Below are 23,166 nucleotides of genomic sequence, written 5' to 3' on the forward strand. Positions count from 1 at the left end.
ATTTTTTTCTGACTCTAGCAGTATTACATACATAAAATGTCAACATTTTAAATAATCATAGCAGCAAACACTTGAATGTTAACTAGGGGTCAGGCACCACTTTAAGCACTAAACATGAAATTATCTCATTTAATCCTCCTAACAACCCTGAGACAGGTAACATTAGCTCCAGAGCAAAGTACTAAAATTATAAAGAAAGAAACAATTCCCAGGGCCAGCCCCATGGTGCAGTGGTTAAGTTTGGTGTGCTTCACTTTGGCAGCCGGGGTTCACAGGTTTGGATCCCGGCAGGGACCTATAGCACTCGTCAGCCATGCTGTGGTGGCGACACACACACAAAGTGGAAAAAGACTGACACACCTGTTAGCTCAGGGCAAATCTTCCTCAAGCAACAAAAGAGGAAGACTGGCAACAGATGTTAGCCAGTCTTCTTCTGCAAAAAGAAACAGTTCCCCCACTGACAGGCACTATTAGCATAGTGACACATTTCCTTCCTCCTTCATCTTACCAAACTTGATAGTTTTTGGGCTGTTCCTCAATTATTGCAGTGATGTAGTTCATTTCCTCATGCAGATCCTTTTGAAGTGACTTTAAGAGAACTCTCCGAAAATGCCTACAGCAAACATCAAGCATTCAAAGCCTCATTAGTCCACATAAATCGCCACAGTATTAAATGAAGCTACACAACAACGCAGGCATTTTGGGGGTAAGTATTCTATATAACCAATAAGTTAGCAATTTAACTGCTTGTGGTTGTCCAAACGCATACAATTATCCAGTAATTGGAAGAGTCAAGTGTTTTGAAGTAAAAAGAGTGAAAGGTAACACGTGAAATAGAAGAAAAAACAACTAATTATTATTTCCAGGCAATACTCTGGTTACCAGTGTTCTATCACACGAGAACCAAAGACAGCACTTTCCCTGTATGCTACAGCTTGTTCATTAGATACATTATTCAGACAATAAATTCCAGTACAAACGTCATCAAATATTTTACTTTTAGAATCACAAAAATGCTACTTAAAAATGAAAGAAGTTTCTCTTTATTTCTTCATAGGTGGAGTCAAGTCATTAAAAAACTTCTCCCTGGGGGCCGGCCCCGTGGCCAAGTGGGTAAGTTTGCGCACTCCGCTTCAGTGGCCCAGGGTTTCGCCGGTTCGAATCCTGGGTGCAGACATGGCACCACTAGTCAAGCCATGCTGAGGCAGCGTCCCACGTGCCACAACTAGAAAGACCCGCAACTAGAAAAAATACACAACCATGTACCGGGGAGCTTTGGGAGAAAAGGAAAAATTTTAAAAAATCAAAAAAAAACCCAACAAAAAACAAAACTTCTCCCTAAAGACATGATTAGTTCTAGTCTATTTTTACTTAAAAATTTCAGAAACTTCCAACTCAGTACATAACATGAGACAAACAGCTGCTTTAAAAGTTATCTTTAAAAAGAAATGCTAAATAGAAGAAATAACAGTATTTCTCTCCTATTATTATTAGTTTAAAGAAAATTAGACTTCATTGCACAGGTACATAAACAAGCAGCTTGGTTTATATGGGTAATGATTTCAGATGTACTGCTTTTAAAAAAACACCAAATGGGGGCCAGCCCCGTGGCATAGTGGTTAAGTTCGCTCACTCCAGTTCAGCGGCCTGGGATTTGCGTGTTTCGACCCCGGGCACAGACTTACACACCACTCATCAAGCCTTGGTGAGGTGGCATCCCACACAGAAAACAGAGGAAGACTGCCACAGATGTTACTCAGTGACAACCTTCCCCAAAAACAGGAAGATTGGAAATGGATGTTAGCTCAGGGCCAATCTTCCTCACCAAAACAAAAAACAAAAGCAAAAAAAAAACACTACCGAAAAACCAGCAAATAAACTTAGGAAATTCTAAAATGCATTCTAAGTTGCTTTGTGCTACGTACAGTCAGAAATTTCTTAAAAGTTAAGAAACTGCATAAAATGATGGAATATGCTACTAAGAAGTTCAGTTATATATGGTAGATGGTAGATTAAATAAGTTTATCCTTGCTTTCTAATAAAACCCCACTAAAATGATAGTAAAGGGGGAAAAAACGGTATAAATCCACAAAGAAAAAGAGAAGTGGGGATGAGGGGATATCACAGGAATCGGAAGAGGTCAATAAAATTATGGAAAATGGTAAGCTGATAGACAAGCTTTGACTTAGAAAAACAGAAAGTGCTAAAAACCTGTCAACAGAGGAAGAAAGGTTCAGAAATCAGACATAATCAGGTATTTCCAAAATTGGGAGTCAAGTGTAGGGCTAAAACCAGTGTAATGTGTAGAATGAGTCCTTAGCAGCCGAGACCCCCACCCCCCCAGCAGAGAAGTGACAACATCTCCTGACCTGTGTGAAGCAATAGAAAACTGTATGTAGGTCTCTGCCCCTTGCTCCTGGCACAGAGCTCTCAAAACCCTTGTACATTTCTCAGTGATAAGAACACCAGGAGCATCTTTTGTGCTATTAAGGTCACTCTGGGGGGGGTTCCTGGATGGCTTCCATCACCAGAAAGACCAAGCCCAAGACCAAGATTAGAATGTTGGACTTTCAGACCCACCTCCCATTCTCCAGAGCAGGGAGAAGGGATGGAATGGAGTGAATAACTGGTCACACCTCCATGAGGAAGCCTCCATAAAATCCCAAGAGCAGGGGGTTCGGAGAGCTTCCAGGTGGGGGAACACAGCCACGGACTGGGAGGGTGATGCGCGCCAACTCCCTGGGGACTCAGGAAACTCCCAGACCATGCCCTACCTATCTCTTCCTCTGGCTGTTCATCTGTATCCTTTATCATGTCCTTTAATAAACTGGCAAATCTAAGTAACTGTTTCCCTGAATTCTGTGAGCTGCTCTAGCAAATTAATCAAACCCAAGGAGGGGGTCATGGGAATTTCTGATTTACAACCAATCATTCAGAAGCACCGGTGACAACCTGGACTTGTGACTGGCATCTGAAGGGGGGTGGGGCAGTCTTGTGGGAGCCAGCCCTTTCTTTGTGGTATGTGATGCCGTCTCCAGTTAGACAGTGTGAGAACTGAGCAAAATTGTAGGACACCTAGCTGGTGTTGCAGAGAATTGCTTGGGAGAGGAAAAACCCACACACATTTGGTGACTAGAAGCACCAGGAGTGTTTCCTGTGAAAGTAAAGGAAACATACAGGAGGAGGGCCAGGGTTTCTTCTAAAAAACCTGGGCAACAGACAAGGGGCTTTATTCTCTGGAAAAATCTGAAGCAGAAAGGAATACCAGACACAGCGGGAAGGCAGGGTGAGGTAAAAGACTGAAAACAAGGAAATCTAAAAGGTTGATATACTAAACGGCTGAGACCTCCCCCGCCCTGTCTTTCCCGCTGAGCCCCAGAAGCGTGGCAGCCAAACACGCACCCTCAGGCAAGAATCAGACAACTCCTCTCGGGAGAAACAAACCAGCTAAGAGAAAAGACCTGGAATACAGGCATGAGAGGATTTCACCCCAAATACCCTCATCTCCACTCACTCACTTTACACTGAAGCCCTTAGGTTTGCACACGGGCCCCACAGCACAGGGAGCTTCAAGCAGGCTTTTCCCTGCCTCCACTATAAGCACGAAAGGAGAGCCAAGGACTACCACCATTTGAAAAAAATATTTACGTGAAAGAAACAGACTAAAACAAATAAACAGAAAAGCGAACTGTATCACATCCATGAAATAAAAGACAAGATGCTATTTAAAAAGAATATTCAGAGAACCAAAAAGAGCTCTCAGAAATTACAAATGAGTGCAAATAGAAGAGTCAGCAGATAAAGATGAGGAAATATCTCAAAAGTAAATAAAAAGACAAAGAAATGAAAACAAGAAAAGACAACCCAAGAGCTACAACAGGCAACTAAAAGACATTCCAGAAAGAGAAAACAGAAAAGAGAGAAGAAATTATCAAATACAGAACATAGGAAAATTCCTCAAACCTAAAGAAAAGGTTTAACTGAAAGAATGGGAATCTTCTCAATAGAAGCTAAAAGAAACAGATAGTTTTAAATTCCGAAGGAAAATAATTTCCAATGTAGAAGTCTATTAATAAAAGTTGAGAAGAGACTCAAGATACATTTAAACGTATAAAATCTCAAAAACTACTTCCCACACATCCTTTAATAAGTTTTCTTCTACTCAAGGATGTGGTCTACAAAATGAGAGCAAACCAAGAAAGAGAAGGCTGCGGGTCCTAGGGGACAGGGGGTCTAACACAGGCAAGAGCTGGAGACCAGAAGGGCAGCACCCAAACTGGGGAGGAAGAAAAAGAAATTGAAGGATTGTCTGTTGTGTTCAACAGTAATAAGACATTTTACATACAGCGAAGAGTCTGGGAGTCAAATTACCTATTAGTAGAAAGAAACCAAACGAAACAAAAAAGGTGATCTGTTAAAAGGGGTGTAATTATACTATAAAGGTGGGTCAGCATGAACCATAAACTGATTATTGATTTGACTAAAAACTGTGATGGAGCTGGCATAGGACAGAGTGAACTCTGTATCTTCCACAGAAGGAACAGATAATGTCTAAGAAGAAGAAAGTCAAAAAATCAAAATCAAGCATATTATTTAGAATATACAGGTTAATTCAAGAAAAAACAGCTAAGTTATTGCCTGTGGGAAGTGGGACTCTAGTAGTGAGAAGAAATGGGGCGGAGACTGCTATTTTTCAGTCTCTGACTTTCAAACTCATGTGAACTATTACTTTGATAAAAAATTAAAGTTCAGAGAAGAAAAAGAAAACCCATCCAAACTGAAATACGAGACATTTAAACAGGGAACATTAATGATGTATATTACTTACCACACCGTATAATTGGCTGCATTTAGCTCAATAGCATCTCTTGTTAGTTTAAAAGCGCGTTCACTTCTTTCATCACGCTGCAGAACAGCCCGGAAATAATCATAAACATCTCTAACTGGAGAGAGAGCACACAACTGCATTAGGACTATCACCATAATATAAAATGTTGTTATACCCTGAGGAAAGATATTTGATTGCAGGCACATAATTTAGAACAGTAAGCAAATGAAAGAAAGTCAAGTGACTGCCACCCTGACGTTTTTAGTGTCACAGCCGCAATACACATGTAACTGTGCTTATGTGTTCATGTCTGTGTAGACTCCAAATCTCCAAGACCTTACGTATTACAGTAAAATTAAGAGTGCACATATCCAAATATATTCACTTAGCTGTTTCTCTCACATTTTATTCTGATTGGCTTTTTAACTGAAAAAGTAATATTCACAATGGTAGAAAACTCAAACAGTACAAAAAGGTTCACACTAAATTTCCACTCCACTAAATTCCCAGTCCTTCTGCCCAAAAGCAACCAGTGTTAACTGATTCTAATGTATCCTTCCAAATATATTCTAGGCATTTACAAGTATATGTTCTAATTCCATCCTATTTTTTTATACAGCAACACTCTACGTTCTGGGACTTGCTTTTTTCACTCATACGTTATTTTTTTTAACCATTTATTTTACTGAGGTATCACTGGTTTATGACATTATACAGGTTTCAGGTGTGCATCCCATTTCGATTTCTACACAGACTAGATCATGTTCGCCACCCAAAGTCTAACTGCCACCCGTCACCATACACATATGCCCTTCTAACCCTCACGCCCTCCCCACTAGTAACCACCAATCTATTCTGCCTATGTGTTTGTTTGTTGTTGTTTTATCTTCCACATGAATGAAATCATATGGTATTCGGCTTTCTCCATCTGACATATTAAGCTTAGCATAATGCCCTCGAGGTCCATCCATGGTGTTGCAAATGGCAAGATTTCACCTTTTTTATAGCTGAGTAGTATTCCATTGTGTGTGTGTGTGTGCGTGCGTGCGCACGCACTCATGTGTGTATAACATATCTTCCTTATCCATTCATCTGCTGATGGCCACTTAGGTTGTTTCCAAGTCTTGGCCATTGTGAATAATACTGCAATGAACACAGGGGGTGCACAGATCTTTTCAAATTAGTATTTTTATGTTCTTTGAATAAATACCCAGAAGAGGAATAACTAGATCATATGGTAGTTCTATTTTTAATTTTTTGAGGAAACTCCATACCGTTTTCCATAGTGTCTGCACCAGTTTACATTCCTACCAACAGTGCATAAGGATTCCGTTTCCTCCACATCCTCTCCCAACACTTATTTCTTGTGCTTTTAGTAACAGCCATTCTGATAGGTGTGAGGTGATATTTCATTGTAGTTTTGGTTTGCATTTCCCTGATAATTACTGATGTTGAACATCTTTTCATGTGCCTGTTGGCCATCTGTATATCTTCTTTGGAAAAATGTCTGTTCATATCCCCTGCCTACTTTTTTGTAATTGAAGAGCCTTCTCATGAAACCAGCATTTTTTGTTATTGTTTTTAAAGATTTTATTTTTTCTTCTTCTCCCCAAAGCCCCCCCAGTACAAGCTGTATATTCTAGTTGTAGGTCCTTCTAGTTGTGGCATGTGGGATGCCACCTCAGCATGGCTTGATGAGTGGTGCTAGGTCCACGCCCAGAATCCAAACTGGTGAAACCCTGGGCCACCAAAGCGGAGTGTGTGAATCCAACCACTCGGCCATGGGGCCACGCCCCCCTCCCCATTTTTCAATTGCATTGTTTGATTTTTTGTTGTTGAGTTGTATGATTTCTTTATACATTTTGGATATTAACCCCTTATCAGATATAAGATCTGCAAATACCTTCTCCCAAATTTTCATTTTGTTGATGGCTTCCTTTGCTGTTCAAAAGCTTTTTAATTTGAGATAGTACCCTCTGTTTATATAAAGGTAGTGTAAACTGGTATAAATCTCTATGGAAAACCAGTTGGTAACATCTATTAAAAATGAAAATTTACATACTCACTGACCCAACAACTTCAGTTACAGGAAGTTTGCTTACAAATATACTCCGATATGTGCCCAAAGTATACAAGGAAATTTACTGGAGTATTTGGTTGCATAAGAAATAAAAAAGAAAAGAAAAATTAGACACAACTGAAATTTCCATTAATAAAGAATGGGTTAAGTCTATTATAGTACTATTTATACTATGAAACTATATGTACTATACTATACTATGAAATACTAAGCAGTTATTAGTAATGAGGCTGCTCTATTATGTACTGACATGGAGCAATTACTAAGATACGTTGTTAAGTGAAAAAAGTAAGGTGCAGACCAGCATGATATTTGTTCAGTTAAAAATATATGCTGATTTACGGGGCTGGCCCCGTGGCCGAGTGGTTAAGTTCGCGCGCTCCGCTGCAGGCGGCCCAGTGTTTCGTTAGTTCGAATCCTGGTCGCGGACATGGCCCTGCTCATCAGACCACGCTGAGGCAGCGTCCCACATGCCACAACTAGAAGAACCCACAACGAAGAATACACAACTATGTACCGGGGGGCTTTGGGGAGAAAAAGGAAAAAATAAAATCTTTAAAAAATATATATATATATATGCTGATTTATGAATACACTAGTCTGAGGAACAGGGAGGGGAAGAAGACATAATTTTCAACCACATTCCCTGTTACAAAGTTTACCACATTTTTCAAATAGCTGCACAGCATTTCACTGTATGGATACTCTAATTTTACCTAACTTGTCCCCTAGAAATGAATGTTTTCATTCTTTTGCTGTGTGAATATCACTGAATGCTTTTGTGCACATGTGCAAATTCAGTACAGGCGTACCTCAGAGATACTGTGGATTCCATTCCAGACCACCACCACAAGGCGGATATCACAATAAAGCGAGTCACAGGAATTTTTTTATTTCCCAGAGTTTACGGTATACTGTAGTCTAGTAAGTGTGCAATAGTTTACGTCAAAAACAATGTACATACCTTACCAATAAAAAAAATGCTAACCATCATCTGAGCCCTCAGTGAGCTATAGTCTTTTTGCTGGTACGGGCTCTTGCCTCAATGTTGATGGCTGCTGAAAGATGAGGGTGGTGGTTGCTGAAGGTTGTGATGGCTGTGGCAATTTCTTAAACTAAGACAACAGTGAAGTCTGGTGCATCGACTGACTCTTCCTTTCACAAATCATTTCTCTGTAGCATGCAACGCTGTTTGCTGGCATTTTATTGACACGAGAACTTTCTAAATTGGAGTCAATCTTCTCAAACCCTGCCACTGCTTTATCAACTAAGGTTATGCAATAGGCTAAATCCTTTGTTGTCATTTCAACAATCTTCACAGCACCTTCACCAGCAGATTCCACCTCAAGAAACAACTTTCTTTGATGAAAGCACTTTCTTTCCTGAAATCACTTTCTTTGCTCATCCATAAGAAACAACTCCTCATCCATTAAAGATTTATCATGAGATTGCAGCAATTTGGTCATATCTTCAGGCTCCAGCTCTAATTCTAGTTCTCTTGCTGTTCCCACCACGTCTGCAATTACTTCCTCCACTGAAGTCTTGAACCCCTTGCATCCATGAAGGTTGGAATCAACTTCTTCCAAACTCCTGTTACTGTTGGTATTTTGACCTCTTCCCACGAGTTAAGAATGTTCTTAATGGCATCTGGAATGGAAAATCCTTTCCAGAAGGCTTTTCATTTACTTTGCCCAGATCTATTGGCGGAATCACTATCTACGGCAGCTACAGCCTTATAAAATGTATTTCTTAAATAACACTTGAAAGTCAAAATAACTTCTTGATCCAAGGGCTGCAGAATGGATGCTGTGTTAGCAGGTATGAAAACAACATTACTCTCATTGTACATCTCAGTCAGAGCTCTGAGTGACAGTGCACTGTCAATGAGCAGTAATATTTTGAAAGGAATCTTTTTTTGAGCCATAGGTCTCAACAGTGGGCTTAAAATATTCAGTAAACCATGTTGTAAAGAGATGTGCTGTCATCGAGGCTTTGCTGTTCCATTTACAGAGCACAGGCAGAGTAGATTTAACAGAACTCTTAAGGGCCCCAGGATTTTCAGAATGGGAAACAAGCACTGGCTTCAATTTAGAGTCACCAGCTGTGTTAGCCCCTGACAAGAGAGTCAGCCTGTCCTTTGAAGTTCTGAAGCCAGGCACTGACTTCTCCTCTCCAGCTATGAAAGTCCTAGATGGCATCTTCTTCCAACAGAAGGCTGTTTCGTCTACACTGAAAATCTGTTTCAGGGTGGCCGCCTTCCTTGGTTATCTCAGCCAGATGTCCTGGAGAACTGGCTGCAGCTTCTACGTCAGCACTTGCTGCCTCGCCTTGCACTCTAATGTGACGGAGACGGCTTCTTTCCTTAAACCTCATGAGCCGACCTCTGCTAGCTTCAATCTTTGCTTCTGCAGCTTCTTCGCCTCTCCCAGCCTTCACAGAATTGAAGAGAGTCAGGGCCTTTTTGTGGATTAGACTTTGGCTGAAGGGAGTGTTGTAGCTGGTTTGATCTTCTATCCAGACCACTAAAGCTTCCTCCGTATCACCGAGAAGGCTGTTGCACTTTCTTATCATTTGTGTGCTCACTGGAGTAGCACTTTTAATTTCCTTCAAGAACCTCCCTTGCATTCACAACCTGGCTAACTGGTGCAAGAGGCCTAGCTTATGGCCTCTCTTGGCTTTCAACATGCGTTCCTCGCTAAGCTGAATCATTTCTAGCTTTTGATTTAAAGTAAGAGACGTGCGACTCTTCCTTTCACATGAACACTCAGAGGCCACTGTAGGGTTATTAACGCCTCCTTTCAGTACTGTGGTGCCTCTGGGAACAGAGAGGCTTAAGGAGAGGGAGAGATTTAGGGGAATAGCTGATTGGTGGAGAAGTCAGAACACATACAACATTAATTGATTAAGTTTGCTGTGTTACATAGGCATGGTTCGGTGGCCAAAAACAATTACAATGGTAACATCAAAGATCACTGACCGCAGATCACCATAACAAATATAATAATAATGAAGAAGTTTGGGGGCCCGGCTGGTGGGGCAGCGGTTAAGTCCGCATGTTCCGCTTCTCGGTGGCCCAGGGTTCGCTGGTTTGGATCCTGGGTGCGGACATGGCACCACTTGGCAAAAGCCATGCTGTGGTAGGTGTCCCATGTATAAAGTAGAGGAAGATGGGCACAGATGTTAGCTCAGGGCCAGTCTTCCTCAGCAAAAAGAGGAGGATTGGCAGGAGTTAGCTCAGGGCTAATCGTCCTCAAAACACAAAAAAAGGTGCTGATACACTTGCTCAACACAGTGTGGCCACAAACCTCCAATTTGTAAAAACCGCAGTATCTGCAAAGTATAATAAAGCAAAGCACAGTAAATGAGCTGCGCCTGCACATCTGTAGGGTAAATTCTTTAAGTGGAATTACTGGATCAATGTTATATGCACTGTTGATACTGACAGATATTGCCAAATTAATCTCTCAAAAAAGGTTTGACCTATATATATATATATATCTAGAGTCCCTCCAAAAATGTATGAATGCAGCTACCTCTTCCACATCCTCATTGACACAGTATCAAAATTTCTGATCTTTGCACTCCCACCAGCAGTGTACAGGGGTTCCCATCTCTCCACATCCTCTCCAACATTTGTTGTTTCCTGTCTTGTTAATTATAGCCATTCTGACCGGAGTGAGGTGATACCTCACTGTAGTTTTGATTTACATTTCCCTGATAGCTAATGATGTTGAGCATCTTCATATGCCTGTTGGCCATCTGGATATCTTCTTTGGAGGAATCTCTGTTCAGATCTTTTGCCCATTTTTTAATTGGATTGTTGGTTTTTTTGTTGTTGAGCTGTATTAATTCTTTGTATATTTTGGATATTAACCCCTTATCTGATACATGGTTTGCAAATATCTTCTCCCGTTAGGTTGTCTTTTCGTTTCGTTGATGGTTTCCTTTGCTGTGCAGAAGCTTTTTAGTTTGATGTAGTCCCATTTGTTCATTTTTTCTTTTGTTTCCCTTGCCCAGTCAGACATGGGGCTTGAAAATATGCTGCTAAGACTGATGTCAAAGAGCGTACTGCCTATGTTTTCTTCTAGAAGTTTCATGGTTTTGGGTCTTACATTCAAGTCTTTAATCCATTTTGAGTTGATTTTTGTGCATGGTTTAAGATAATGGTGTACTTTCATTCTTTTGCATGTGGCTGTCCAGTTTTCCCAACACCATTTATTGAAGAGACTCTCCTTTCTCCATCGTATGCTCTTGGCTCCCTTGTCGAATATTAGCTGTCCATAAATGTGTGGGTTTAACTGGTGCAGTCCCTATGGAAAGCAGTATGGAGTTTCCTCAGAAAATTAAGGATAGATCTACCATATGATCCAGCTATTCCACTACTGGGTATTTATCCAAAGAACTTGAAAACGCAAAGGCAAAAAGATACTTGCACCCCTATGTTCATTGCAGCGTTATTCACAATAGCCAAGACTTGGAAGCAACCGAGGTGCCCATCAAGGGACAAATGGATAAAGAAGATATGGTATTTATACACAATGCAATACTACTCAGCCATAAGAAATGATGAAATCCAGCCATTTGTGACAACATGGATGGACCTTGAGGGTATTATGCTGAGTGAAATAAGTTAGAGGGAGAAAGTCAAATACCATATGATCTCACTCATAAGTAGAAGATAAAAACAATGACAAACACACACATAGCAACAGAGAATGGATTGGTGGTTACCAGGGGGGAAGGCGGGGGAAGGGCAAAAGGGGTGATGAGGCTTACATGTGAGGGGATGGACTATAATTAGTTTTGGGGTAGTGAACATGATGTAATCTACACAGAATTCGAAATATACTATGATGTACATCCAAAAGCTATATAATGTTATAACCCAATGTTACTGCAATTAAAAAAATACATAAAATTGAAAAAAGAATTTCTGATCTTTGCCCATCTGTTAACTGAAGGAACTTAGGGCTTGGCATACATTAACATGTTTTATTCTCATTTTTCATAAGAGAAACTGAGGCTCAGAGAGATTAACAAGTTCACAATGGCCCAGTGTACCTTAGAGACAGAAGTTAAATCCAAATCTAGTCGACACCAAAGCCCATGCTGCTAATCACAACAAAGTAGCAGATATTGCAGCTGAAATGCTCTTATAACGCAGCACAGATTAATGGAGAGAACAGATTATGGCCCAAGACAGACCATTAAAAAAACACCACCATACATTAAATACTCCTAAATGCTTCTTTTCCCACAACTAAAAATTTATGTGGAGGGGCCAGCCCAGTGACATAGTGTTGGTTAAGTTGGTGTGCTCCACTTTGGTGACCCAGGGTTCACAGGTTCGGATCTTGGGCACAGACCTACACACTGCTCATCAAGCCATGCTGTGGTGTTGTCCCATACAAAAAATAAAGGAAGATTGGCACAGATGTTAGCTCAGGGCCCAATCTTCCTCATCAAAAAAAAAAAAAAAAATTATTATGAAGATGCTCCACTCTTTTTCTATAGCATACAACTTTCCATTTACTGACAGTTCACAAACTTTTAACAGACCAATATGCATGAAAACAATGTCAATATACCAGAGTTTGCCTAACAATTCTGCTACTATTGGCAATGTGGATTGTTTCTAATTTTAATAAAAATCACTGCTTTAAGCCTAGAATAACTTTTCATTAAAAATTGAAAAAACTATACATATAATACATACATACGTATTTACCTGTGTGTGTGCAAACACATAGATGTATGTACATAGTTTCCTTATACTACAACCCCAAAAGTGAAATTATCATATAGAACACGAACAATTATAGTTCTTTACAAATTCTGAACATATAAAGGTCAAATTCTAAACACTATCTTTACAAAGCAGAATTCAATTCATACCAGAGTAAAATTTAGAAAACAACATAAATGTCAAATAACTATGGAATATTATGCAGTCATTAAGAACCAAGCTCCCAAGTAATTTTAAATTTATAACAAAATGCTTCTAACATGTTGACTGTATATACAATGCATATATACCTTATTTTATACACACACATACCTACATATATAAAACACACACACAAGCGCACGCAGCATGAAACCAACCCCGTGGAAACATCCGCAGGGGAGTGGAAGACTGCACCAAACATTAACAGTGGTTATTTCTGGATGATGGGACTCTTCTTTGATTTTAACATCTTCAAATTTTTCTACAATAAGCATATATTACTTTAAAAAATATTTTTAATTACAAATAAATACATGCTCTATGTAAACACTGCAAACAAAACAAAAGTACACGAAGTTTCCCCATGTAGCTGACATGGCATGATTTACATGTCAATGCTAGTATTTTGCAGAACAGAATTCTACAGGTGGGAATAGAACACTCAGTCTTAGGGCTATGTGTTTCAAATTGACAGGATCATGCATGAATTTGAGATGATATAAACATTCATTAGATTTTTTCCTGTAGTTTTTGATATTAAAATATTATTTTAATTAGGGGGTGGCCCAGTGGCATAGTGGTTAAGTTCGCACACTCCACCTTGGTGGCCCAGGGTTCAAAGGGTTTGGATCTCGGCGCAGACCTAGAACCGCTCGTCAAGCCACACTGTGGCAACATCCCACATAAAACAGAGGAAGATTGGAACAGATGTTAGCTCAGGGACAATCTTCCTCACCAAAAAACAAAAAAATTTAATTAGAAATTACAAACTTAACATACTGTCATACTCAAAATTTCTAGAACTCATGTGCCTTTTTTCTCTCAATATTGTTTCTAAGATTTGTCCATATTATAAAACATCCAGATCCTCTTATTGGTTTAGATATTCAATTGTATGACAATGATACATTTTATCTATTCTCCAAAACATGAATATAGGTAGTTTTCAATATTTTCAAAAAATGTTTCAAATTATAATAGCTAACACAGATAGCATTTACTATGAGCCAGACACGGTTCTATTATTTTATGCGTATAATTCACTCTATAAAGTAGTTACTACTATTATCCTCATTTTACATAGGAGGAAACGGAAGTACTAAGAGGTTAAATAAGTTGTCCAAGGTTAGAGAGCCAGTAAAATGGTGAAGTTAGAATTTGAGCCAGGTGGTCTGGCTGTGAAGTCTGTAACACGTAACCTATCACATGTCTCCTGATGCCATATGCCAGAGTGAAGCCAGACCCTATCACTTCAAGGCTGTGAGACATAAGCACTGTCCAGTTTTACTAGATTCACCACAACGTTTTCCAAAACGGCTAAATATATGAAAACTACCACCTGAAATACATGGATTTGTTCATACGTCTTAATACCTGACAGTTTTATTTTTGCCATTTAATTCATGGGTGGGAAATGGCATTCCCATTTTAATTTGTGCATCTTTCACTCCTGATAAATTTTTCCCCCTATTGAGTGACTAGTGGAATTTTCTCTTCTATGAACTGCCAGTTCATACCCTTTGTCCATTTTTTAATTAGTGTGTTTGTTTCCTTAACCTTTTGCAGGAATTCCTTATAAAGTTCTGAATGTCAATCCTGTTTTATATGGTGTATCTTCTTCCATACTGCTGCTTGCCTTTTAACCTGCACACGGCATCTTCTGTTGTATAAATCTTAAATTTTGATATATTCTTCAATCAATTTTTGATCAATAGGTCATAGCTAGCTATCTCTTTTGTGGTATCTAATCATGATATATGTAAGAATTTATAATGTTGATGTTTTTACCGTGCAAAAAAAGTCTTATTAAACTATTTTTAACACCAAGAGAAATGTATGATTGTATCAGTTTCTCCAATGTTTTCTTATAGGTACTTTAGGAACCTGAAAAAGTTGTGGTTTTCATTTCTCTGATCACTGGTAAGGTTAACAGCTCTTCATAGATATTTCTAGTTCTTCTGATGAATTATCTCTTCACATATAATACCTCTCTCAGTGTGGAAGTTTTGCATTTTTAAGCAGTTACATCTTCTGATCTTTTCCTTAATCAACTCTGAGTTTCACATCTTGCTTAACAATTCCGTCTTCACCTTTGATCCTTGTATGTTTAGTTTTGTTTTAGAACTTTAATTCATCTGTAATTTATTTTCATCTAAGATATGAAATAGGGATATAATTTTACTTATATCCAAATGCATAGCTGACTGTTACAAAACCATTATTTGCTTAATCCAGCTTTCTCATACAGGTATGAACTGTCCTTTTAATCAAATATTAAGTTCCCATCTACACAGAGGATCTATCTTCAGATTCCTTATTAATTTATTTCTGCACCAGTTCTACATGTTAATTACTAAGTTTAGTAGTACGTTTTCATATTTGATAAGGCAAAGCCTCATATCATTATTTTTCCTTTTCAAACATTTCTTGGCATTACTTCATAATCAGAAAAAACAGTAAGTCCTTCTGTAAAAGAGGAATGATATTGGATAACAAAGCCTTAACTGAAAGAAATATATATATACTCACACAACCACAAAACTAGGATTCCATTTTATTCATTTACCCTTTCTTAGAAGAACAACTAACAATTAACATTTGTATGACCTTCAATTTACAAAGCATTTTCACATTCATTGTGAAAGAATACTTTGTCAAAGAAAATAATCCACTCATTTTAATACCAGTAAATGTATTCCAACCAAGCCTAACACTTCATTTTCAAAATGCTCATGTCTCACCAACCAAAGTGTATTCTAAATAAACCAGTAACTCATTTATGTTGTATCTTACTTGCACATTAAACAGTAAACGTAATGCCCAATCACATAGTAGCTATGATGTATCATAATGTAACATTCATTACTTATACTTAGAATATGTCCATTCTTTGAAGAAAATGACTTTTCATCATGAAAATAAATTACAAAATCCCCAATATATTAGCTTAAGTCACGTATGTCTTTGTTAGACAAAAATCTGTCATCTATTATCTATCTAGCCACGCAGCTGTGAATTTCAACTTTGCTACTAAGTTTGACCTACAGTCTTTTTTCCTAAATAAAAATAAACTTACATTTTTCACTATAAATGATCTGGACCACTGGATTGGGGCCATCATTCTGCGGCACTGGATCTATATCAGCCCATTCTGCTCTGTCTCTGAAAAAAAAATATATTTTTCAGTGATTACATTCAAACAGGTAAGAATTACCTTACATTACATTACACTTACATTAATATCAGTAACTTATAAATATCTTAATGTAATCATAGTTGGATTCTTCATGACCAAGTTTTGCCACTTTGCTCTTTTTAAGTAAAATGAATAATCTTCCAACTAAAATAAGTTAATAGGGCCAGCCCTGGTGGTCTAGTGGTTAAGTGTGGCACACAGTGCTTTGGCCTGGGTTTGCTTCCTGGGTGTGGACCCACATCACTCGTCTATCAGTAGCCATGCTGTGATAGCAGCTCACACACGAAATAGAGGAAGACTGGACAGCTGTTAGCTTAGGGTGAATCTTCCTCAGCAAAAAATAAATAAATAAATTAAATAAGTTAATAAATCAATAGTTTTCAAATTTAAAGTTTTTATACAACTGGAAAAACATGCTTCTGCAGCAAGTACAAAACAGTCAAATTAGAAATCAATCTAATTCATTGGTCTAATAAAGACTCTTTGGAGTCAGTCAGCATTTAAAAACATTTCAATAACAATTTACTAGGAATTGACATTTTAAGATAAAAGTAAACACTATTAGTTTCCTACATACGGAAAGGTGGTCAAGTGGTCATCAGAAAGCAGGCACTGGGACCCAACAATTGTCTGAGGTGGAATACTGGCTCTACCATTCACCAGTTGTGTGACCTTGAGAAAGTTACTTAATCTCTCTGGGCCTCAGTTTCCCCATTTATAAAATGTAGATGATAATATTACCAACTAACCTTAGAAGGCTGTTTGGAGGATTAAGTGAAATAACACATTAAGCACTTAAAATGTACAAAATAGTAAACACACAGTATATAGTAGACATACCATATATACACACCCATATACATATATTAGCATACAGCATATAGTATATAGTAAATATACTATATAATACACTCCCACCTTGCTTAACGACAGGGATACATTTGGAGAAATGCATTACTGGGTGATTTCCTTGTGAGAACATCATGGAGTTACTCACACAAACCTAGATGGTACAGCCTGCTGCTCACCTAGGCTACATGGCACAGTTCTAGGGGACCACTGCTGTGAACACAGGTGGGCAGCCACTGTACACTACTACTGCCTGCTTCAATACATATGCTGTACGTTATGATACAGCATATAATCAGTACATCTAGTAAGCATCCACTGCATACTATTTCTCATTATCAACACTAAAACATTATAGCTGCAACAGGTGCCTACAGACACTTCTGTGTGAACTGCCCCGTGTGACCACATTTGTTTTAACCATTCTTTTCCTTATATTCTTTTCCTTTCATCCATTTTTAGATCTCCGTACTGCTCAGCTATTGATGACAAAGGTTCTGCGGCACCCAGACAGTCCTGGAACCGTGTTCACTAGTAAGGAGAGACACGGGAAACAACTACCTGAGGCGTGAGACCTAGAGACCCGGGGGGGCGGCATGAGAAAGGTAAGGCTGTCGTTTGTCACTGAGAAATGAGACAGCCAAGCGAAGATGAATATTCTACAGCTCAGAGAGGAGCTCTGAGGGTTACCGAGCCACCACGACAATCTACATTAGTAAACCATCAACTCCAGTAACAAAATCTGGACAGCGACCTTCACTCATTCATAAAATGAAGCCCATAAACCATCTAATTGGTTTACCTAGAACTAGAGAGAAAAAATAAGACAATAGGAAAAGAAGACAGAAGCACTTCTCAACCGTCCCTGCAGGCGCAGCTGGGGATGGGGAGTCCCATCGCTGTCAGGAAGCAAAGAACCGACGGGGATGGGACTGGGCGTCGGCAGAGACGGATTAGAGGCGAGGAAGCCACGCAGTGCCCAACGCGGCCTACACGCCGCTCGTCTTATGCACGCCTGACGCGGGGAACAAACACCCTCCACCCTTCCAGCCTAACTCGGTGCCTGGCTGATGCTGGGCGCCATGACGTTGGCTGAGGACGTCCCAGAACTTCGACATCTCATACCCGCGCTCAGGCCAGCAGAGCCACCCACGGGAAGCCATTTCGCCTTTTTTTTTTTTTTTAAAGATTTTTTTTTTTTCCTTTTTCTCCCTAAAGCCCCCCGGTACATAGTTGTATATTCTTTGTTGTGGGTCCTTCTAGTTGTGGCATGTGGGACGCTGCCTCAGCGTGGTTTGATGAGCAGTGCCATGTCCGCGCCCAAGATTCGAACCAACGAAACACTGGGCCGCCTGCAGCGGAGCGCGCGAACTCAACCACTCGGCCACGGGGCCAGCCCCCTCGCCTTCTTTTTAAAGGGAGCAAATTGGGCCTCGTTGAGATCATGAGTTCCCGCCGGGTTATCCAACTGCACCCAGACCCTCGGGCCAGGCAGATGGCTCTCGGGCCGGGGCCGGAGGAGCACGGAGGGGCGGAGGGCCCGACACCCCGGCTCCCGACCCCGGACGGCCCGAGCCGGGCTCGGGAAGCAGCGGCCGCGCAGCCCTCGGAGCCCTCGAAACCCTCGGAGCCCTCGAAGCCCGCGCAGCCCTCGGAGCCCGCGGAGCCCTCGGAGCCCTCGGAGCCCTCGAAGCCGACCTTCGGAGCCCTCGGAGGCCGCCTTCGGAGCCCTGGAAGCCCTCGGAGCCCGCCCTCGAAGCCCGTCCTTGGAGCCCTCGAAGCCCTCGGAACCCGCCCTCGAAGCCCGCCCTGGGAGCCCGTCCTCGGAGCCCTCGGAACCCGCCCTCGAAGCCCGTCCCCGGAGCCCGGCCGCGGAGCCCTCAAAGCCCTCGGGGCCCGCGCTCGAAGCCCTCGGAGCCCACGGAGCCCTCCCTCGGAGCCCGCCGGGCGTCACCTGTACAGCACGTAGGTGGGCGAGTCCAGGCTCAGGAACCCGTCGTCCATAGGGGACGCCACTGCGTCTCCGGCCTCGGCCGCCATCACATCCTCCTGCCGCGGCGGCTGGGGCGGCGGGCGCGGCTGGGGAGGCGGTGGCTCGGGCTGACTCGGCTCGTCGCCCTGCGCAGCCTCCCCAACACCCTCAGCGGCCGCCATCTCGCCTCCGTCCGCGCGGCCGCCCCGCCCCCGGGCCCGCCCCCGGGCCCGCCCCCTGCCTGGCGTCCACTTCCTGTTTCCTCGCTTTCTACCATCGAGGTGCGGGCCAGAGAGTCTCGGGCCGGCGCCCTGGCCCTGGCCGTTCTAGGCGGGCGCTCGTCGCCCGGGAGGCCGCGCCGCTCGGCCTTAGGTCTGCGGTTCGCGCGATCGTCAGCGTAGCCGCTCCGGAAGCTGGCGGCTGGTGCCTCGGAGCGCGGGGTGGCGGCCCAGCCGCTGGGGCGGAGAGCCCTCCCTGCTGTGCGCCAGAATCGTGGAGTAGTGGATGAGGGCAGCTCAAGAGCCGCATCGGGAGGGACCTGGCCTCCAGAGCTCCACGCTAACCTTGGCAAATAGAAATGGCAGGCAATAGGATATATTGGCATATGCAATGAAGCCATTTGGTGTAAACCTAATTTGGCCTGACTTTGTTTTTCCAAAAGAGCCTGACGTGGCCGTTGAGCGTGCACTGTATATCTCCTTAAGCATTTCCTATGGCAAGAACTAATGTCCTGAAGATAAAGGTGCAACTTGGTCCACATCGGCATTTCCTTAAGGATAAGCATCGCTCGGTAGACTGGGAACTAATTGCTCCGCTCGCCTGTGACCACCCAGCTCAAGACCACAGACCTGCTACCAGCTGTGTCAGGGAGACAGCGACTTAGTACCTGCTGTGTCCGTCAATCACTGTGCGGACAAGCAGTCTCCTGACTATTGTGAAAGGGACATTTCAATCATGTGCCATACGTGCTCTTTGAGGGTATATAACCACTCTGTACACCCCACTTCTTTGGAGCCCGCCCTTCCTTTGGGGAAGGAAGGCCCCCGGCTTTGGTTCTCAAATTTTGGCTCAGAATAAACTCACCCAAATTTTCATTTATAGATTGGTTATGGATTATTTGTGTTGACAACTTTTTAAGGGCATTTATGTTCCTTGTACACTTTTTTTTCTTTTGGATACTGAGAGTTTATACTGCAGAATTTAAGTAATCCAGGGTTTTTGTTTTCTGAAATTGAAGTTCTAATTATGCAAGTAATATATGTATACCTTATGGGAAAGGTAAACATTCATTTAACAAATATTTACTGACTTCCTGTTATGTGCCAGGCTTGCTCATAGCAGTAAATAAAATAAATTGTCTGCGGTGATGGAGTTACATTCTAGTGAAAGGTGGCTGAATATGCCGTCCTAAAATATGTCTGCAGGTGCTCAGGACATGCCACTCCAAAATGTGCTGCTTTGGAATACGTATTGATTATTTTGAGGTGTAGGCATGTTACTGCCTAGAAACACAGATTCTTTACCCACCACGTAAGACGGGCCAAATAAAAACTGGAACGCCAGGCTTATGGCAAGGAAAGGGTTTTATTTCAGATATCAGCCGGAGTTGAGAGCGAGCCCTCAAATTTGTGTTGTTTCACCTCAGAGGGGAGGCGAGGGGCTTTAAAGGTTTGCGAGGAATCTGGCTGCACGTAGATGGCGGGGGAGTCAGTGCCCTTGCTGCTCAGAGGTTTCCCACCAGCCTGCCTTGGGAGGAGAGCAGATGATAAGGAATCCAGGTGGGTGACCTTGGCTGTGTCTGTCTCCACAGTGGGTAGTGGATTCTGGACCCAAGGAGCCAGGGAGTAAGCAGGGAAAGAGTGCTTTGGTTTTAACCCCATATATGCTGGGTTTAATGTGGGGGAAGTGATATCAGGGCCGTATCAGGCACTTGAAAAACAGCAAATGCAGGGGGAAGCTTTCTCTGAGCTCCCCTTACCTGCCTAACACAGATCCTCCAAAAGGAACTCAACTGTCATCCGTCGCCTCCCCGGGAGTTTCCGGAGTAGAAGAGGACACCACACCCAGACAAGTTTTGTGGAACTATCGTATCTCCCATCTATTCTTCTAAGGGCCCATTCTTCTTTCCTAAAAATCATTTACCCTCTCCTAAGAGGCCTACGTCCCCACTCCCCTTTCCCTATTCAGATGGTATTTAAGCCTGAATTCTAAGCAACCTCAGGGAGTTTCTGATTTTTCCCTCGGTGTCTCCAATGTACTCATGAGGTATACACGTTAATAAACCTCTGTTTGTTTTTCTCTTGTTAATCTGTCTTTTATTGCAGGGGTCTCAGCCGAGAGCTCAGAAGGGTAGAGGGAAAATTATTTTTCACTCTCTAGAGCAGATAGTCAGGAAAGCTTTTCTGGGGGCTATTTGCACAGAGACCTGAAAGGAAAATGCGTGCCAGGTAGAGAGAACAGGAGGCACATGCAGGTTCTGGTTCAGCAGGGACACCAATACGACTGAAGTCCTGTGGATGAGGGGAAGGAATCGGTGGGTAACATGGTTAAAGAGGAAGCTGTGGCCGTGGGAATAATTTGGGATTTTATTTTTTTTAATCATGGTAAAATAGTCATAACATAAAATTTACCATTTTAACCATTTTTAAGTGTACAGTTTAGTGGCGTTAAGTACATTCACACTGTTGTGCAACCATCACCACTACCCACCTCCAGAACGTTTTCATCTTCCCAAACTGAAACTCTGTCCCCGTTAAACAGCAACTCCGCATCCCTCCTCCCCCAGCCCCTGGCAACCACTTTCTGTCTCTATGGAGCTGACAACTCTAGGTAGCTCACGGAAGTGGAATCATACAGGATTTGTCCTTCTGTGACTGGCTTATTTCACTTCACATAATGCCCTCCAGCTTTATCCATGCTATAGCATGTGTCAGAATTTCCTTCTTTTTTAAAGCTGAATAATATTCCATTGTATGTATAGACCACATTTTGTTTATTCATTCATTTGTTAATGAACACTTGGGTTGTTTCAAACTTTTGGCTGTTGTAAATAGTGAAATATCCGTTAGAGTCCCTGCTTTTGCTTCCTGTGGGTACACACACAGAAGTGGGATTGCTTGACCACAGTGGTAGTTGTGTGTTTAATTTTTTGAGGAACTTATTTCCACAGCAGCGGCACAAGAGTTGTAATTTCTCACATACTCACCAATGCTTGATATTTCCTGTTTTGTTTTTTCATAACCATCCTAATGAGTGTGCAGTGATGTCTCATCATGGTTTTTTGTTTGTTTGTTTGTTTGTTTTCATATATAATTTTTTAAAGATTGGCACCTGAGCTAACAACTGTTGCCAATCTTTTTTTTTTTCTTCTGCTTTTTCTCCCCAAATCCCCCAAGTACATAGTTGTATATTTTAGTTGTGGGTCCTTCTAGTTGTGGTATGTGGGACACCACCTCAATGTGGCCCAATGAGCAGTGCTGTGTCCGAGCCCAGGATCCAAACTGGCGAAACCCTGGGTCGCTGAAGTGAGCACGTGAACTTAACCACTCGGCCATGGGGCCGGCCCCTCATCATGGTTTTGATTTGCATTTCCCTAATGATCAGTGATGTTGAGCATCTTTTAATGTGCTTATTGGCCATTTATGGGATTCGATTTTAAGTGGAAATTAGCAGAAGGTTTTGAGTAAGGGGCAGACATGTGATTTACGTTTTTAAAGTATTACTCTGCCTACTGTGTGTAAAATAAGCTGTAGAAAGGTGAGAATGGAAACAGATCAGTTTAAATGGATTCGGAATTCATTGATCGATCACAAAATTAATATAGTGGGTCCTAGCATGTACAAGGACCCGTGCCAATCCTCCTCCAAGGAAGGCTTTGCTGCCCAGCTTTGGGGAGTGCGGTCAGCAGAGCAGCCTCCCGGGTGGTCTGGATGACTAAATGAAGCAGAGGCACAGGAAGCACCCCTGCAGGGAGCTCAGAGCTCCCCTCCTGGGAGGCTGAGTCTTGCCAGGGCCGGCCTGACAGTTTGACCGCACAGGTGTTTGTCCCTAATATCGAATCCCAAATTCCATCTTAGTAACTGATTTCATGGCCAGCATTTTTTGGTGTGTGTGACAAGTATTTTTAAAAATGAAATATAATGGAATAGAAAATATCAGAGCACAGTGCAGTTAGAAGAAGAAAGTAATGTTTGGTGAAGTTTTTGTTTGTTATTTATATATATTCAGGTATAATGGGTCATGTTGTACAATATATTTCTTACTGGGGTTCGTGGTCAACAATTTTGGAAAACAA

General features: G+C 41.7%; 1 protein-coding gene across 2 annotated transcripts in view; it reads right to left on the minus strand.

Annotated features, from left to right (window-relative positions):
- The window catches only part of FNTA (farnesyltransferase, CAAX box, alpha), a 30,328-nt gene extending 11,244 nt beyond the window's left edge, over nt 1-19,084 (minus strand). Inside the window, exons 1-4 of one of the 2 annotated variants that reach the window (XM_046648529.1) lie at nt 18,855-19,084; nt 15,932-16,017; nt 4,829-4,943; nt 509-613 (exon numbers count right to left, since the gene is read on the minus strand). In XM_046648529.1, coding sequence (XP_046504485.1) covers nt 509-613; nt 4,829-4,943; nt 15,932-16,017; nt 18,855-19,054 — 506 coding nt within the window. In that variant the 5' untranslated portion in view covers nt 19,055-19,084. The remainder of the gene's footprint in view (nt 1-508; nt 614-4,828; nt 4,944-15,931; nt 16,018-18,854) is intronic. The other variant, XM_046648530.1, reaches the window with a different exon arrangement.
- Between the last annotated feature and the right edge of the window lie 4,082 nt (nt 19,085-23,166).

Source organism: Equus quagga, chromosome 22 (assembly GCF_021613505.1).
Source record: "Equus quagga isolate Etosha38 chromosome 22, UCLA_HA_Equagga_1.0, whole genome shotgun sequence".
Lineage (NCBI taxonomy): Eukaryota > Metazoa > Chordata > Mammalia > Perissodactyla > Equidae > Equus > Equus quagga.